The following is a 14,034-nucleotide window of genomic DNA, read 5'->3' on the forward strand; positions in this document are numbered from 1 at the left end:
CAGTAACATTCTGTTTTAGAGGATGAGGTTCAATTTGCCGTAGTTTTTGTTGTTTAGTTTAGTTTAGGTAAGTTTCAGGCTGTTTCCTTCTGCTGCATCTCCCATGCTGCGACTGCTGCACTAATTCTCTGGCCCACTGATTTAAGTTTGTCATAAATGAAAAATGAGTTCCAGAAAGGCAGGCAGAGAAACTGCTAAAAATTCCCATGAGTTCAAGCAGGTGAAAGGGAAAGTAGTCTTAAATTAACACAACATTACAATTATTGGTTCTACCCACTGGCAATCAAGCGCAAGCACCATTCTTTTACTATTGATTCTCAATGATTATATGCAATTGAGCCTACCTAGTGTCTTCATACTCATCCTATAGCTGACTAATTGCTGGGCTTGGGGAGGTATTAGTTGTGTCAAGGATCAGTTCAACCCATCATTTTTACAGGTGCTCAAAATTACTAATTCCTGCTGACATATTCTGCAAAAATAGTAATCACATTTTAAATAATAACATTGTTATTTCCTCTGAAAATAATAACATTGTAGCTTGTTGTTTCTGAACAAAAGAAATATAATTTTATTTAAAGAAAAACAACTGATCATTTAAAACATGGAGCAGATTTATCTTTTAGAAATGAAAAAAAAAAGCAAAACAAAACAAAAAAACCACCCCAATATTTAAAAGAAAATGATTTTTTCTCTACCATCTTGTGGTCCTGCCTAAATTATTTTGATGTAGTGGGTGCAACCAAATATGGTGACATACAATACCAAAATTATCTTTTCCTGGAGGAGCAGTATGTCTCTCTAACAATGAGCATATCTCAACAGGATTTAACTGTTGAGTTCATCATTCACTCTCAGGAGAGAGAAAAGAGGAGATTGCCTCTTTTTCCCACATCTGTAAAGTCTACTTCATATCTTGCACAGTGTCCAGTTCTCTTACCTTCCTTCTCTCCTCTCCAGTGTCTGACATGATATACTCTGTAGACCTCTTTCTCAACAGCATAGAGAAAGCACTCTTAAATGAAAGTATTCTGGAATCAAAACTTTCCCCAGCGTGGTCTCCATACAGGATGCTAAAATCAAGCTTCTTTAACCATCTCAGTTATCAGGCCCTCAGGGATCTGATTCAGTAACACCTAAACTGGAAGCACCTACTACATAAACATAAAAACTGGGATCCGAAACATGTCAAAAGAGAGCTAAGAAGGAGTTTCCATTATCCGAGAGATGATGGAATGAATGGTAAAACAATACAGGAGAGCTCATCTGCAAATCAGCAAAGCATCTTATCTTGCAGGACACAAATTGTACCTGCTTCTTCTATCTCTATTCAGCTCACCATGCCAGGAACACCTTGCTGAACAGAGTAACAGCCAGATCAGGAATTCAAATCCCAGACCTTGTGAGTCAGAGGGATATTTAGGGAGGTACAAATGCAGCAGAAGTGAAAGGAGTTCTTTAAAGTTATTGGAGGGATTTTCTGGCTAGTAAGAGCAGCTGACATAGTGCCTGACACTGTCCCAACAGGTCTGCTAAAGGGAATGGAAAGGATTTTGATGTGAGTTAAAGTAGCATGTGTCCTGGTCAGGAAAAGGCAGAACAGGACAAAAGGCAGTTGCAAACAGAGGCGGTGGAGTGGAGGGAGTCTGAAAAAAGTCCAACCAAATCTTTATAAATGAACAGCCCACATATTAGTATCTTCACATGAGGACATCAGCTAATTCCTCTCTGTAATGTTTATGACATGCCCTTTCTGTAATATCACACAACACACCCTATCTTGTTGCCTTTTGGCAGAGTCTCACATTATCTCATTTATGACAAGCTGCAGAGCTGAGGAAAGGCCATGCAGCCTCTTCCATAACTGATCCCTTCCTGCAGCTCTTTCCATGCCATGTAGGGCCAGTTTCCTAGTCACCAGTGCTGTTTGTGGTGTTTTCTCTTCCACTGCCCACTGGATGTCTGGACTGAAGCAGAGAGCACGGGATGAGAGTAATACCTGCAGCCAGGACAATGACTTTGGGTCACTGTCTGTAGTCCTCAGCACAGCAAGAGATACAAAACAGCTCAAGCATGTCCTGGGTAACTCTGATGGAAAAGCAGCTGCAGTATATAAATTATCTAATGGACAGGGCTTAGTTTCTCTGATAAATGTGAGACAAAGGCAGTAGTTGCAGTCCTGAGCCAAGGTCAGACTGACACGGTACATACTGCACAAAGACGAGGATCTGCTGCTATCAGACAGACAGACCATTGCTGTGTGAGTGTACAGAGCACAGCCAGGATTTCAGAGAAACCCAAGAGAAACAGGCAGTTAAATCCTCCCAAGTCCCCAGATCATGTTAGACTTAGTGTATAACTACCTTAGACTCCTTTTACAATCCCAGCCCTAAGTACTCTTGAGCTAATGATCATTAAGAAACATTATTAATTTCTAGTCTAATTTCTACTTCATACGCTTTGTTACCTCATTAAAGGCCATACAGTTACCTGGGGATAATAATGGCATAATTTTAGCACCATCTCTAAAATCTTCACCTTTGTAAAAGTTTTGTATTTTCATATTTGCAAAAATCCACAGCCGCAACAATTTTGTATCAAGTTCTTTTGCATCAGGTTCTCTGTTTACAGTTCTTAAGGGCTGCCTGAATATTCAATTACTTCTTGTTCCAGTTCTCATGGAACTGGCTAATTCAGTCTACAAAACTTAAATTGTGCATGCAGACACACCTGAAATGTCCCTTGTCTGGGCAGATTTTGCAGTGACTCGGTGTCTATGAGTACTTCAGGCTGCTGCTCAATGTTTACTGCAAATACCAGAGGTAGAATGGATTTGCTGTAGGATTTTATAGGCAAATTGCAGATGATTCAGGCCAATTTCAGGAGCTGGGGAATGAACAGCAAAGGGTGCTGTTTGTCCAAGTCAGGCCTGTGCATGATCTGTGGAAGAAGGCAGGTGAAACCCCAGCTTCCTCCTGTCTCTTCTAAGACGGAGCTGTCTGAAATCTTGGCACCAGATCACTTCATACCACGGTCAAAATTCTTCCCCTAGACCACAAGTCCTTTCGTGTTTCTTCCTCAAAACAGAAAATTATTTCAAATTAACAAACATTATTCTTATGCACACACATATATGTATGTTGTAAATGTTTGTACCAATACATATTCAGTGAAGCACTCAAGTCCTGTTTGTAGCCAAACACCAATGTGAGTTCAGATTTGCTGCCAGATCTTTACTGTCTTTGACAGCATTTTGAAATCTTCCTTTTAATGTGCATTGTTTTAAAATGTGTATTTATTATCTGCTATGCAGATATGTAAACAAAAGTGCTTTTTAACACCTGGTTATTATAAATAACCGCATCTGTGCTTTCCATCCAGAAGCCTCAAAGCACTTTGCAAAGTGGAAAATACTGTTACTTTCTTGCCAGTATTTTGGAAGCTGAAATACAGAGAAATTCAGTGGCTTGTTAAGGGCATCAGAAAAAGGTGGGCAAAGGGGCACCTGGTCCTCTCAAACACTGGTTCTGTCTCTGGTTCACACTGCTCGACACTGGTTCACCCCATGGTTCACTCTCCTCTGTGCTCTCCTTACACCCTGTATGGGGTTGGGCAAAATTCCCCATACAAAATAATTGTGCCAGGCTTATGCATTCTAGAAGGATTATAACTGCTCAAATTTGCATAGATTGACAAAATGTCAACCTCCTTTGTTACTCTGAATACAAATAGGAAAATGTCAACATTTGCCAGCACTGTACATCAAGCAGCTCTTTGTTCCTTGAGCAGCAGGAAGGGTTTAAGCATAAAGTTGTGTATAACTGAAAGAAACAGTTTGTTCTACTTATGCTTACTGAATTCTCTCTACCTTCTTTTTGCACTCAAAGTGGCAAAAACTCAAGGGCATTCCTATAAACCCTTAGGCGTAGGTCTTTCAGTCTTTGCTGTGCTTAACAGTAACTAGAACCCTCAGAATTAAGTTTTCTAGTAGCTCCCTAATTCCCTTTGGCAACTGAAAAATTGACACTCTGGCATGGCTCATCGTGAGCTAGTGGCATTTGTTGCTGAGACCAAGAGAAATTATTGGAACACTGTTTGCATCGTTAGAAGCAGCATCTGAGGAACCCAAATCTGCCAGCTGAGCAGTTTCAGAGGTCTCCTCTTCCCTTATCTGTTAACTTCATGCTGCCACTGGGCAGTAACAAAGAGCCAAAAGTATGTGTGGCCCAAGGAAAGGCACAAACAATATAAAACCATGGCAAGAAATCAGGCAAATGCAAGCTGTTCTCTCCTGATAACCCTGGAGGCTGAAAAATATTAGACTTAATTAAATGAAAAATAAGAGCAATCTTGTGTGTGCAGTTTGCCTTTGTGAAAGGTCACAATGTTTTTAAAAGTTCGCAGCTTTTGACTGGGATCAGCTCAAGACTTGGCCAACTGCACCAAGGTAGAGCAATGCTTACTGTGTGTTCAAGCAGAAACCTCTGCCAAGTACAAACTGTTAGCTGTAAAACAGAGGTGCTTTGCATTACAAGTAATTGTAGTTGGAAAAGGTGCTGTCAAGGAATTAGTGACTTCTTTTTTCTCCTGGGGATCATGTTCTATGAGCAAATTATCTATTGATCCAAGAGGTTTAGCAATGAAAAACCATTTGAGGATTTTTCTGTCTTTGGCACTTTTTTGTAGCTGTTCTTAAGCCACCCATAGATTCACACAGACTCACACGTTCTGTTGATTTGGCACTTCTGCAAAGTTTTTCTGATATCCACAATTCCCTGAGAGTGTTACTTAATTTGTGGGGTCCTATTCCCACAACTAACTCTATCTGAATTGGCCACAGAATAAGCAAACCCTGATATGTATCTGCAGACAACCATTCAGTGACATTCTCTGATCATCAAACAGGTCCTCAGCTCTCTCTCTCTATTACCTGGACTTCAAATTCCTTCCTAAGCTATGATAATATGAGTTTTCTTGCACTTACCATCTTTACACTGGCTCACTAGTCTGCTGGGACTCCCATTCTCACACTCCTTCAAACTCCTCAGATCCTCTCTTTTTCCTTTTCTTGTAATTGTCTGTACCTTTACATCCCATTGGGAGGTTATAGACCTTTACTGAAGTCTCTTCTTCTGTTCCCAAATTAGGGAAAATATCTTAAGTTGTTCTTCATGGGGAGTCCAAATCTGGCCTCAGTGCAGAGAAGGTGGAGAAAACGAGCCTGCAGCAGTCTGGCTGCTTTTTTTCCAAACCCATCGATACGCAAATCACTTCCTATCACAATCATCCCATAGACTTCATGGGATTGTTCCACATTTATGGGACCAACGGACTGAGCTGTGCCAGACAGAGCAAACTGCTGTTCACCAACAGGACTGACAAACTTTGGTGCACAGGCACTGTGCCAGTAAGAGGAGAGAACCACACTGACCAAACCACTGCCTTCCCCTTGAGAGAACAGCAGCACCTCCTTACAGCCCTTCCCCACTGTGTACAGGTGCTGTACATAACCACACAGCTCCAAACACAGATCCCTCCCTGGCTTCTTGCTCATTTTCCACAATGTCTAACTTGCCAGCCAGGGGAGAACAGATCAATTAGTGAAAAATGTGGATTTTCAGACTTCAAATATGCTCTTGGGTTTAAACAAGTATTAGTCTCTACATTTCTAAATTGAGCAGAATCTTTTTTCATTGGGAAATTTGCAATGGAGCAGTTCTGCTGCCAGCCTTACTATTTTAAGGCCCTCAGGAGTCAAAGTACTTAAGCAATCCCTAATTTTAAATCACAGTTACAAAAAATATTTACTGAAGTACTGTGTTTCAGGGTTAATCTTCTGAAATTCACAAGCTTGGAGGTAAATTTTTTTTTTTACAGTTCTATGCTGTTTTCTCAGTTCTATTTGGATCCTTTTGGTAGCTGGCCCAGGTAGCAACAGGACAACAGAAGCTGATAAATCAGAAATTGCAATCATTGCTCAAATAAGGAAAGCTTTAGCAGCAGTGTGAATTTGAGCAGGAAGAATGGATTTTTTCCATTTTTTCTTCTTTTCACTACAGCAGCAGTGTATATTCTTAGTAGTAAAACACCAGCCATGTTTCAAAAAGTCACCATGCCACATTCCAATTATGTAAAAGAGGTGTCTGTCAAACATGCTTAGGCCCAAAATTGCAGAGATTAAAAATAAAAGCCGTCGCTCCAGTGGTGGGAATTTCAAACATCCCTGGGGGCAAAATCTTTACAGGGCCATATAGAACAAATCCATAAACTCAGCTCCCATTAGTATCTCTGCAGCATCAGTCAGCAGACCTCAATCATACACTCCAGGCAGGGTAAAGAAATTGGTACGTCTGGTGCAGAAGTAAATTATGTGTTTCAGGTAATATTTGTTTTATATAAAAGAAGGGAGAGTAGAGCAAGAATTCTAACAAATTTCATGATACTAAGAAACAGGTTTTGTTTTGTCCCTGAATTATATTCTGGAAATCAGCCTTGAGGGCCTCCTTTCTTCTAAAAGAGCCAGCTGAGGTTGAATACCTACTTTTATCCTAGAAAAGGACTTCATTTTTCAAAAGAGACTGACAAATAATTGTTCCAATGGAGGAGACTTACAAATCCCTCACCCCAATTTGTCCTCCTCCCTCCATCAGAGAGACCCAGCCTCTAGAATTTGTTGACAACAGCCAATCTCAGAGCTGTGGTGTAACCTGAGCCCAGGGGATGTCTGGCTTTTCATTGCACAAAAGACCAAAAATAATTTTAGTCACTGTGCAACAGTGTTTTAGGAAAGCTGAGGAAGAGGAGGAAACATCCTTCCTACAAGGTGTCAGCCTCTGGCAGAGGGGCTAAGTAGACAACAGGAGACAACAAACCCTTGAGCTGCCAAGGTGGAGTGCAACAAGTATTGTAAATCTGAGACTGTGAATGCTCCAAAAGGGAAGCTGAAGTTTCTTGATTTTCCTAGACTTATTGATGCACAAACTCTTTACTTGGGAACACAGAGCAGCATCACCTTTTATTTTACACGTTTGGAAAGGGTGCTGCTCCCAGGAGGTGGAGGTCGATACTGTTTTCCCCTTTTAAAAACCACAAGTCATTGTCTTGGTGTAAATCCCCAGCACTGGGGGTCTTGGTCCTCAAGTGTGATCTCCAGTGAGGTGACAGAGCCCCAGAAGACCCACCTCTGTGCTTAGTGTTCCCCTAGACAGATCCATGCCCAATGCATCAACCTCTGCAGCCCCAACATGTCTCCATGTGCTTCTGTATCTATTTTTGGAGTCCAGACCTGAATGTGGCCCTTTGTTCCTTAGCTATCATTTTGCTGGCAAGATAAGAATATTTTCATTCTGTGCCTTGTTTATTTAAATGTCAAACCTTTAAATCAGAAGCCTCCCTCACTGTGTGCGTAAATCTGGTAGAGCATTAAGGGGGAAGGGAGCACAGGAGCTCTAAGCACAGTAAAAAATGGCAGTAAAACTACACATCCTGTGTACAAATGCATTTCTAATTGCTGTTGTTAGAATACAGTCTTCTGTGAACCTTTTCTCTATTGCTATAATATAAAAATCTCTTGACTGTTTAAATGACGTGGCTAGGAAGAAGATTTCTCCCACAGAGAATGGAGGCAGTTTAGAATATGGAGCAGAATGGGATAAGATGAATATTCAGAAACTCGTAGAGTCAACTTTTTGCATGCAGATTAAATCATAAAAAAAAATGCCACTGCCTGCAGTACCTACTCCTGGTCATAACTGCAGTATTTATAATGGGATATTAAGCTTTAGTTATGTTACTGTCTTAGGCTACATAAACCACCAGGAAAAGAGAGTAAATAAGGTTCTTACAGATTAGTTAATTGTAGCAAACAGGAAGCTGCAGTAATCACAATTTTGCTTTGCAAGGAAATTCCATGGTTGAGAGATGGTGGGATGGATGCGTGAAGGAAACGGGACTAGCATTAATTAGTCTGGCCCCAGTAGGCCATTAATCAGGATGGGGTAAAGCCTCAGCCTCAGTAAATGCACAGACCTCTACTCAAACAGGTAGGTCACATGGTGGGAAATGCTCTAGTTCCGCTGAAGTAAGCTGCTGGTCCCCTGGGGATTTGGGTCCTGTCAGAACTGGGAAAGATGGACACAGGTCATGCTCTTCTTCAGAGTGCCTAAAAGCTGCCAGATTTGTTGCTGCTCAGGGCTATCTGCTTCCCTGGAGAGGGAGAAATGCACATGATCTTGAGCAGTTGGGACAGATATGTGACCTTATAGAGCTGATGCAGAGGCTGACTTTTCCCAAGTCAAAGGCAGTTCTGGCAGCAACATTCACCTTGAGGGTACGTTTCACCAGATAAGGAACTGTAAATTAGCGTATCCATTCCAAGTGTCTTGTAGTAACGTGTCATAGCCCATAGTGACCTGTTGGGGAGAGGAACTGGGACTATCACCTGCAAGCTGCTCAAAGATCTGACACAAACTCCATCCTTGTAGGCACAGCTAAGGAAGGACAGTGGCTTGTAGTCTCCCCATGTGAGCAGGGTGAGATCTGTGGGCTGCCTGAGGTAAGAATCTAATAATGTGGCCAACAGCCATGATGCCAGGTAGCAAAAACTCGTTTGCTTCATTAAAGGAATTGCAAGCGACTGGTGGAGTTCCTTCCATTTCCATGAGAAGTTGTATCATGGCTTTTATGGCTTTCAGAAACTGTAGTTCTGTCTTACTCAGGTTTCTCAGGGCAGAAATTGGGAATCTCATTATCCAATATACAGATGTGGACTGTGTGTTACTCCTGCTAGTGCTCTACTGCAGCAAAAGCTTGGTCAGAGTGATCATGAGACTACTTTCATCTCCCCACATGTGCCTTCTGCCAGACATTGGAAAGGTCCCTTCTTCTCCCATTCCTTCACTGTCCTTTCAAACCCTCATACTGTCTGCTGTCTTTGGGCTGTGGAAGTATTTAATCCTCTCACTTTCCCAAAGGAGACTGTAAGCTAGAGTTCCCTACACCCCATTTGGGTGGAATGTGCTGCCTCTCTCACAGCACCCTGACCTTCCAATACCTGCTTACAGGAAAATACCTAAATTCAAACCTGGTCTACCTACAGCATAAGACAGCTATTGCTGTTATGGCAAATGCTTTTGTTTTACAAGGAGATTCAAAAGTTTTGACTCCTGAGCCTTGCTGGGCATCTTCTGCCTGGAATCCTTGGCCTCTCTCAGAACTGTTCTTTGCTTGGACAAAGCATAAGTTATTTCCATCCAATTATTTTCCTGCATTAGTAACAGGATTACTAGAAATCCGTTTTTTCTTTATAATATCCTTCCACTTTCAAAGCTGAGGAGTCTTTCAGTAAATTAATGTATTTGACTACAGTTCTGCACAGGCATATGAGCTCAAGATAAGCTAAAACTGTTTTTTAAAATTGATTTTTTTCCCTCAGGCAATATTTTTATGTTCCCCTTCTAATCTTTAATTGGAAGTCAGAGTTAGCATATTGATAACTTGGCTCACTCTCCATTTAATTCTGTTTTGAGTGCTGATAAACTAATTACGCCATTTTACATAAGGAAGCACAGGCTGAGGAAGCTGAAGCAATTTGATGCCAAAACACATTGTCCATTAAGATGTATCATGCCAACTGCTACGAGGACATACTTACTGTGGTCCAACCAACCTGCTGACCCAGGTCTGTAAAGTACAGTGTAACGATGGAGGAGACAGCAAGGCTTTGAATGCTGACGGAATCCTTCAAAAAAGGCCCGTCTGCAATGGCAAAAATGGAAGAGGAGACGGCGTGAACAACAGGTGCCCTCTTGGAGACCCAGCATAACACACAGGCTGCCCTGCTAGTGGTCCAGCTGTAGGCCCAGCTTGGAGTCTGATTTACTTTGGTGACCTGGTATTTATTCTCCAGGTTAGCAACTTAGAGTTATTCCCTCTCCATTTTAACAAAAGCATGAGGCAGCAATGTGTGACAGCTGTACGATGCTGTCTCTGTTAACCTGGCCCATTAGGGACAGGCCATGCAATCAGACAACTCCACAGAGCACTGCTTGTCCTGTCTTGCAAGACTAATGGCAAAGTCTGTGTTATGCAGCATCTCCCTCACTGACATATTTTGCTGAAGCATTTGCATTCTCAGGCTGTTTTACAACAGGCAGCACCTGATGAGGAATGCAACTTCTTGGGCAAAGGCTCACAATCCAAGATTTCTTTGCCAGCTGTCTGACCTAGGCAGACCAGGTGTATCTGAGCATTACACTACTGTTTGCAGTATTCTGAAGCTTCTGCTTCCAAACCTAATGGATCTGAAGTGCAGGCAGAGACATGAAATAACAACATTTGGTTCTTCTTTTTTATATGTATGTAGGCAGTGAGCTGGATATTGGAAAAATCCAGCAGCCACTGGCATAGTATGTTGCCATGGCTGCAACACCTCTTTGCTCTTTTCTTTATGTATGGTCTCCCTTTCAATATACTTTTGTTGACTGTTTACATCAGTGAGGCTGCTAAATTCCATCAGGTGCTGAGCCCTCATTTTCTACATCTTTGCGATTCTACACATCCACAGACCAAACACCAAACAGCTCCTGGCATCTTCCATTATCTTTCACTGCTATGTCCACCAAGAACTTGTGGACTGACACAGGGGTTGCCTCCTGCAGCTAGCTGCATCTTCTGGTGAGGCACTGAGCAAGTATTAAAACAGGTAATGCAGTGAGGGAAGGAAGGGAGTGAATGGGCTTGAAACTTCAAGACAATGCCTTGTCTTCTTTATTTGATCCATACACTGTATCCTGGAACATTTCTACTCAGTGATTATAAAAACCATTAGGTTCCTTTATTAATGAGAAAACTAATAGGTTAATAATTTACGTCAGTTAATGAGAATGTACCAACAGTTCACCCAATAACAAGTATAGAGAGAGCAATACTGTGAGGAGAAGAACCTGCCAGAGGATTGGTAATATGTTAGGTGCCTGTGTTCAGCCATATGAATACTCACTGTGTTCTAGTTGCAGGCCAACACGGGACGGGTACCACTGGGGACCTGTACCAATCACAAAACATGACTGTTAATTTCATGATAGAAGAGCTAAATTTCTGTCAGGTTTGGGGGGTTTTTTTCAGCTGATAGCTACAAAAGTGAGACGGAATAAAAAAACACCTCTCTTTCAGTCTTAGCTTTACAAGGAGAATACAAGAGAGCTGGGAGAAGCACAGAATACACACATTAGAGCATAAATCCCTTCTCCCCATTTGAGTGTTGGAAGGCCAATCTCAATGCTGAGCACTCTGTCAGCACAGCCTGTGTGTGCAGCACTGGGAAATATAAAGATGACTCTATTTATTATTATATTTGCCAAAATATAATAAATGCAGTACTAAATCCATCAGTCTTGCCCCTCCTTCCAAAATTATACCTGTACTACAGTCCAGTCCAAAGGAATTAGTGTTTCCCCTTCAGGAACATAAAACCTGACTAGGGATGTGCAGCTTGTATTAGTTCTCAATCACAGATTAATCAGGGAAATAGAGACACAGAAAGTAGAAGCACATGGGTAGCTAATACTGGGATACTTATGGTTTCCTTGATACCCTCAACTTAAGGATGTTTCCTAGAAGTACATTTTTAAATGCTCTGGTTTAAAGGTCATTCTAAAATGCACAATAGCAGTTGGCAGTTGTTATTGGATTCCCTTTGGTGATTTTGAACAGAGACCTGTCAGGTTGGTCAAACAGGTACAGGTCTTCAGCTGCATTTGTTTCCCTTGGTGTCAGAGTAAGCTGGTAATTGCCACAGACATGGGGCAGAGGGGATCATGGCTGCTCAAGTGCTTAATTTGGCCATTAAAGTTCCTCTATGCAGAAGGCTGTGCTTCTGCAGCTGTGGGGCTGAATGGACAATCTAAACACTCCTTTTTTGCCTCACAAGGACAAGTAACTTTGCTTAACCCACACACACTCTTCGGTTTGCTGTTGAAGGTTTTTAGGGCTGACCTAGCACATTTTTGGGCTGACCTGAAGCAGCCTGGGGAGACCTTACATAGCCCATGATGTTGACTGAGATTGGGGGAAGCAAATATTGTCCGAGAAAAGTGAGGAAACTGCTGCAATAGCACCACCCTCAGACATTGCTACCACATTTGTCTTTATTTCCTTTGACACAGTTGATAGCTTGAAGGAGATTTGCTTTCTTTTCAATTCAAAGCCTGGGTGAAATTGGTCAGATTTTTTTTAGACATATCTTACCACTCTTAGTGATCCTCTATTTAAGGTACAATTATTCCCATACCTTTAAATGGAAAAAAGTATTCACTGTGTTGACTGTGATCAAATGTGGGGAACATTTGCCTCTAGAAGCTGTGGGATCGCCTTCCCTGGAGATAGTCAGGCCTCCTCTGGGGATGACCTTGAACAGTCTTATAGGACTTGAAAGCTGGCCCTGCTCTGAGCAGGAACCTGGACCAGATGAGCTCTGAAGGTTGCTTCTGTGTAATGTATTCCAGGATGATCCAGGAGAGTTGTACACCAGCTGCCAGCTGGAAGGGAAGGGAGCTGTACACGGTGTGCACTGTGCAGTGACACCCAGCACACCCTCATTTCAAAAGCACTTGGTCTGACTTTTGTAGGCAAGAACAGGCATTAGATGAACCCATGAACCAGGGCTAATAGCAGGAGGTGAGACATCCATAGAGTAAGTTGCAAATATTTTTTTCAAGGTACCACAACAATCCATGGTTATTAAAGATAACAAAGGGAAGATAGAGAAGGAGCAGCTGTCTGACTTGTCAAGGAAGATATGATTTGCTCCAGGACAGCAGATATCAATAGTTATTTGGGAGCCTGAAATGCAATGTATTTGTGTTAAACTGGAATCTTCCCCCCAGCTCCCCCCTTCATATTACAGTATGTTTCAATAAAAGTCAATTTACCTGATCCTGTGGCAATGCTCTTTTAGGCATGGCTCATAATCTTCACAAGGGCAAACAGAGGTTGTGCGTTTGAGCACTCATCCCATATTTCCTTAGCCTCAGTATACCATTATGTTCAAACATACTCAAAAATTTAGACAGATGGAAGTGTGCCTTTGCCGCTGCTCATCTGCAGTGACCTTGTTATAGTATCAGCGTGTCTCTGGTTTCCAGGCCATGCTTGGAGTGCTGTGTGTATTCTTCTGGAAGGACCTGGAATTAGCTGTTCCTTCCCTGATCTTTGTGTCGGTGGGGGCCACCAGCTAACGTCAAGTGGAAATGCTAAACAGAGTGGAGAACGAAGTTCAAACACATTTCTATGTTGGTTTGAGTGAGAACGCCAAAGTTTCCTGCTTTCAGTCTCTACTGTCAGCAAATTTCAGCAAGGCTGCTCCCAAGTGTCAGCTGTCCAGGGTCCTGCAGAAACCAGCATTGCTTCCTGGGGAGAAGTGTGACCCCAAAAAGAGTCTGCTCTCCTAGCTTGGTTAGACTCATCTCAAATAGGAAATCTCACACATTCCTAGGCATCCTGCTCACCATTTGGTAGTAGTCAGCCAAGGGGACCCTGGCCCCACCTGTCACCACCTATTTGCCTTCCTCCAACAACTATTTTCCACAGGGATCCTCCAAAAATCTCACTAGAACAGCTCTGGATTTCTGTTTGGCAATGTGGGATGCTTTTAAAATCCAGCCTGCGTATGACAGACACACATTCCTCTCATTCCTATAGCAGGAAAGCTCTCTTTTCATTAAATAGTGAAAAGAAGCCAAACTGAGTGACTAATTACCTCTTGTATTAATTCTTGCTGCTGCCTGTCAGAATGGGGGCTTGATGGCTCTCTCGGATACCCAGAGCCAGTGCTGTCTGACAGAGCAGCTTCACCTGGCATCAGCAGGAGCTCAGAAGTGTGTGTGCAGAGTCCTGCTCCCAGACAGGATAAACACACACTCGTTAAAGGCAGAGGCACAGCTGCAGCTGTGTGCAGCACTTGAAAGCCTCTCTGCACTCCCACACCTGGCAGAGCTCCCCTTGCTTCCATGAAGGGTTTCTCTTTTGCAGGGTTGT

The 14,034-nt window shown here is 42.4% G+C and overlaps 1 protein-coding gene across 7 annotated transcripts in view; it reads right to left on the reverse strand.

Annotated features, from left to right (window-relative positions):
* The window catches only part of TECRL (trans-2,3-enoyl-CoA reductase like), a 59,924-nt gene that overhangs the window by 15,905 nt on the left and 29,985 nt on the right, over positions 1 to 14,034 (reverse strand). For 6 of the 7 annotated variants that reach the window (XR_011150525.1, XM_069013017.1, XM_069013014.1 and 3 more), the window contains exons 3-4: positions 11,000 to 11,044; positions 9,653 to 9,756 (exon numbers count right to left, since the gene is read on the reverse strand). Coding sequence is in view for 6 of the 7 variants with exons in the window: in XM_069013017.1 (XP_068869118.1) it covers positions 9,653 to 9,756; positions 11,000 to 11,044 (149 nt within the window). In the remaining variant the exon portion in view is untranslated. The remainder of the gene's footprint in view (positions 1 to 9,652; positions 9,757 to 10,999; positions 11,045 to 14,034) is intronic. The other variant, XM_069013015.1, reaches the window with a different exon arrangement.

Source organism: Aphelocoma coerulescens, chromosome 4 (genome assembly GCF_041296385.1).
Source record: "Aphelocoma coerulescens isolate FSJ_1873_10779 chromosome 4, UR_Acoe_1.0, whole genome shotgun sequence".
Lineage (NCBI taxonomy): Eukaryota > Metazoa > Chordata > Aves > Passeriformes > Corvidae > Aphelocoma > Aphelocoma coerulescens.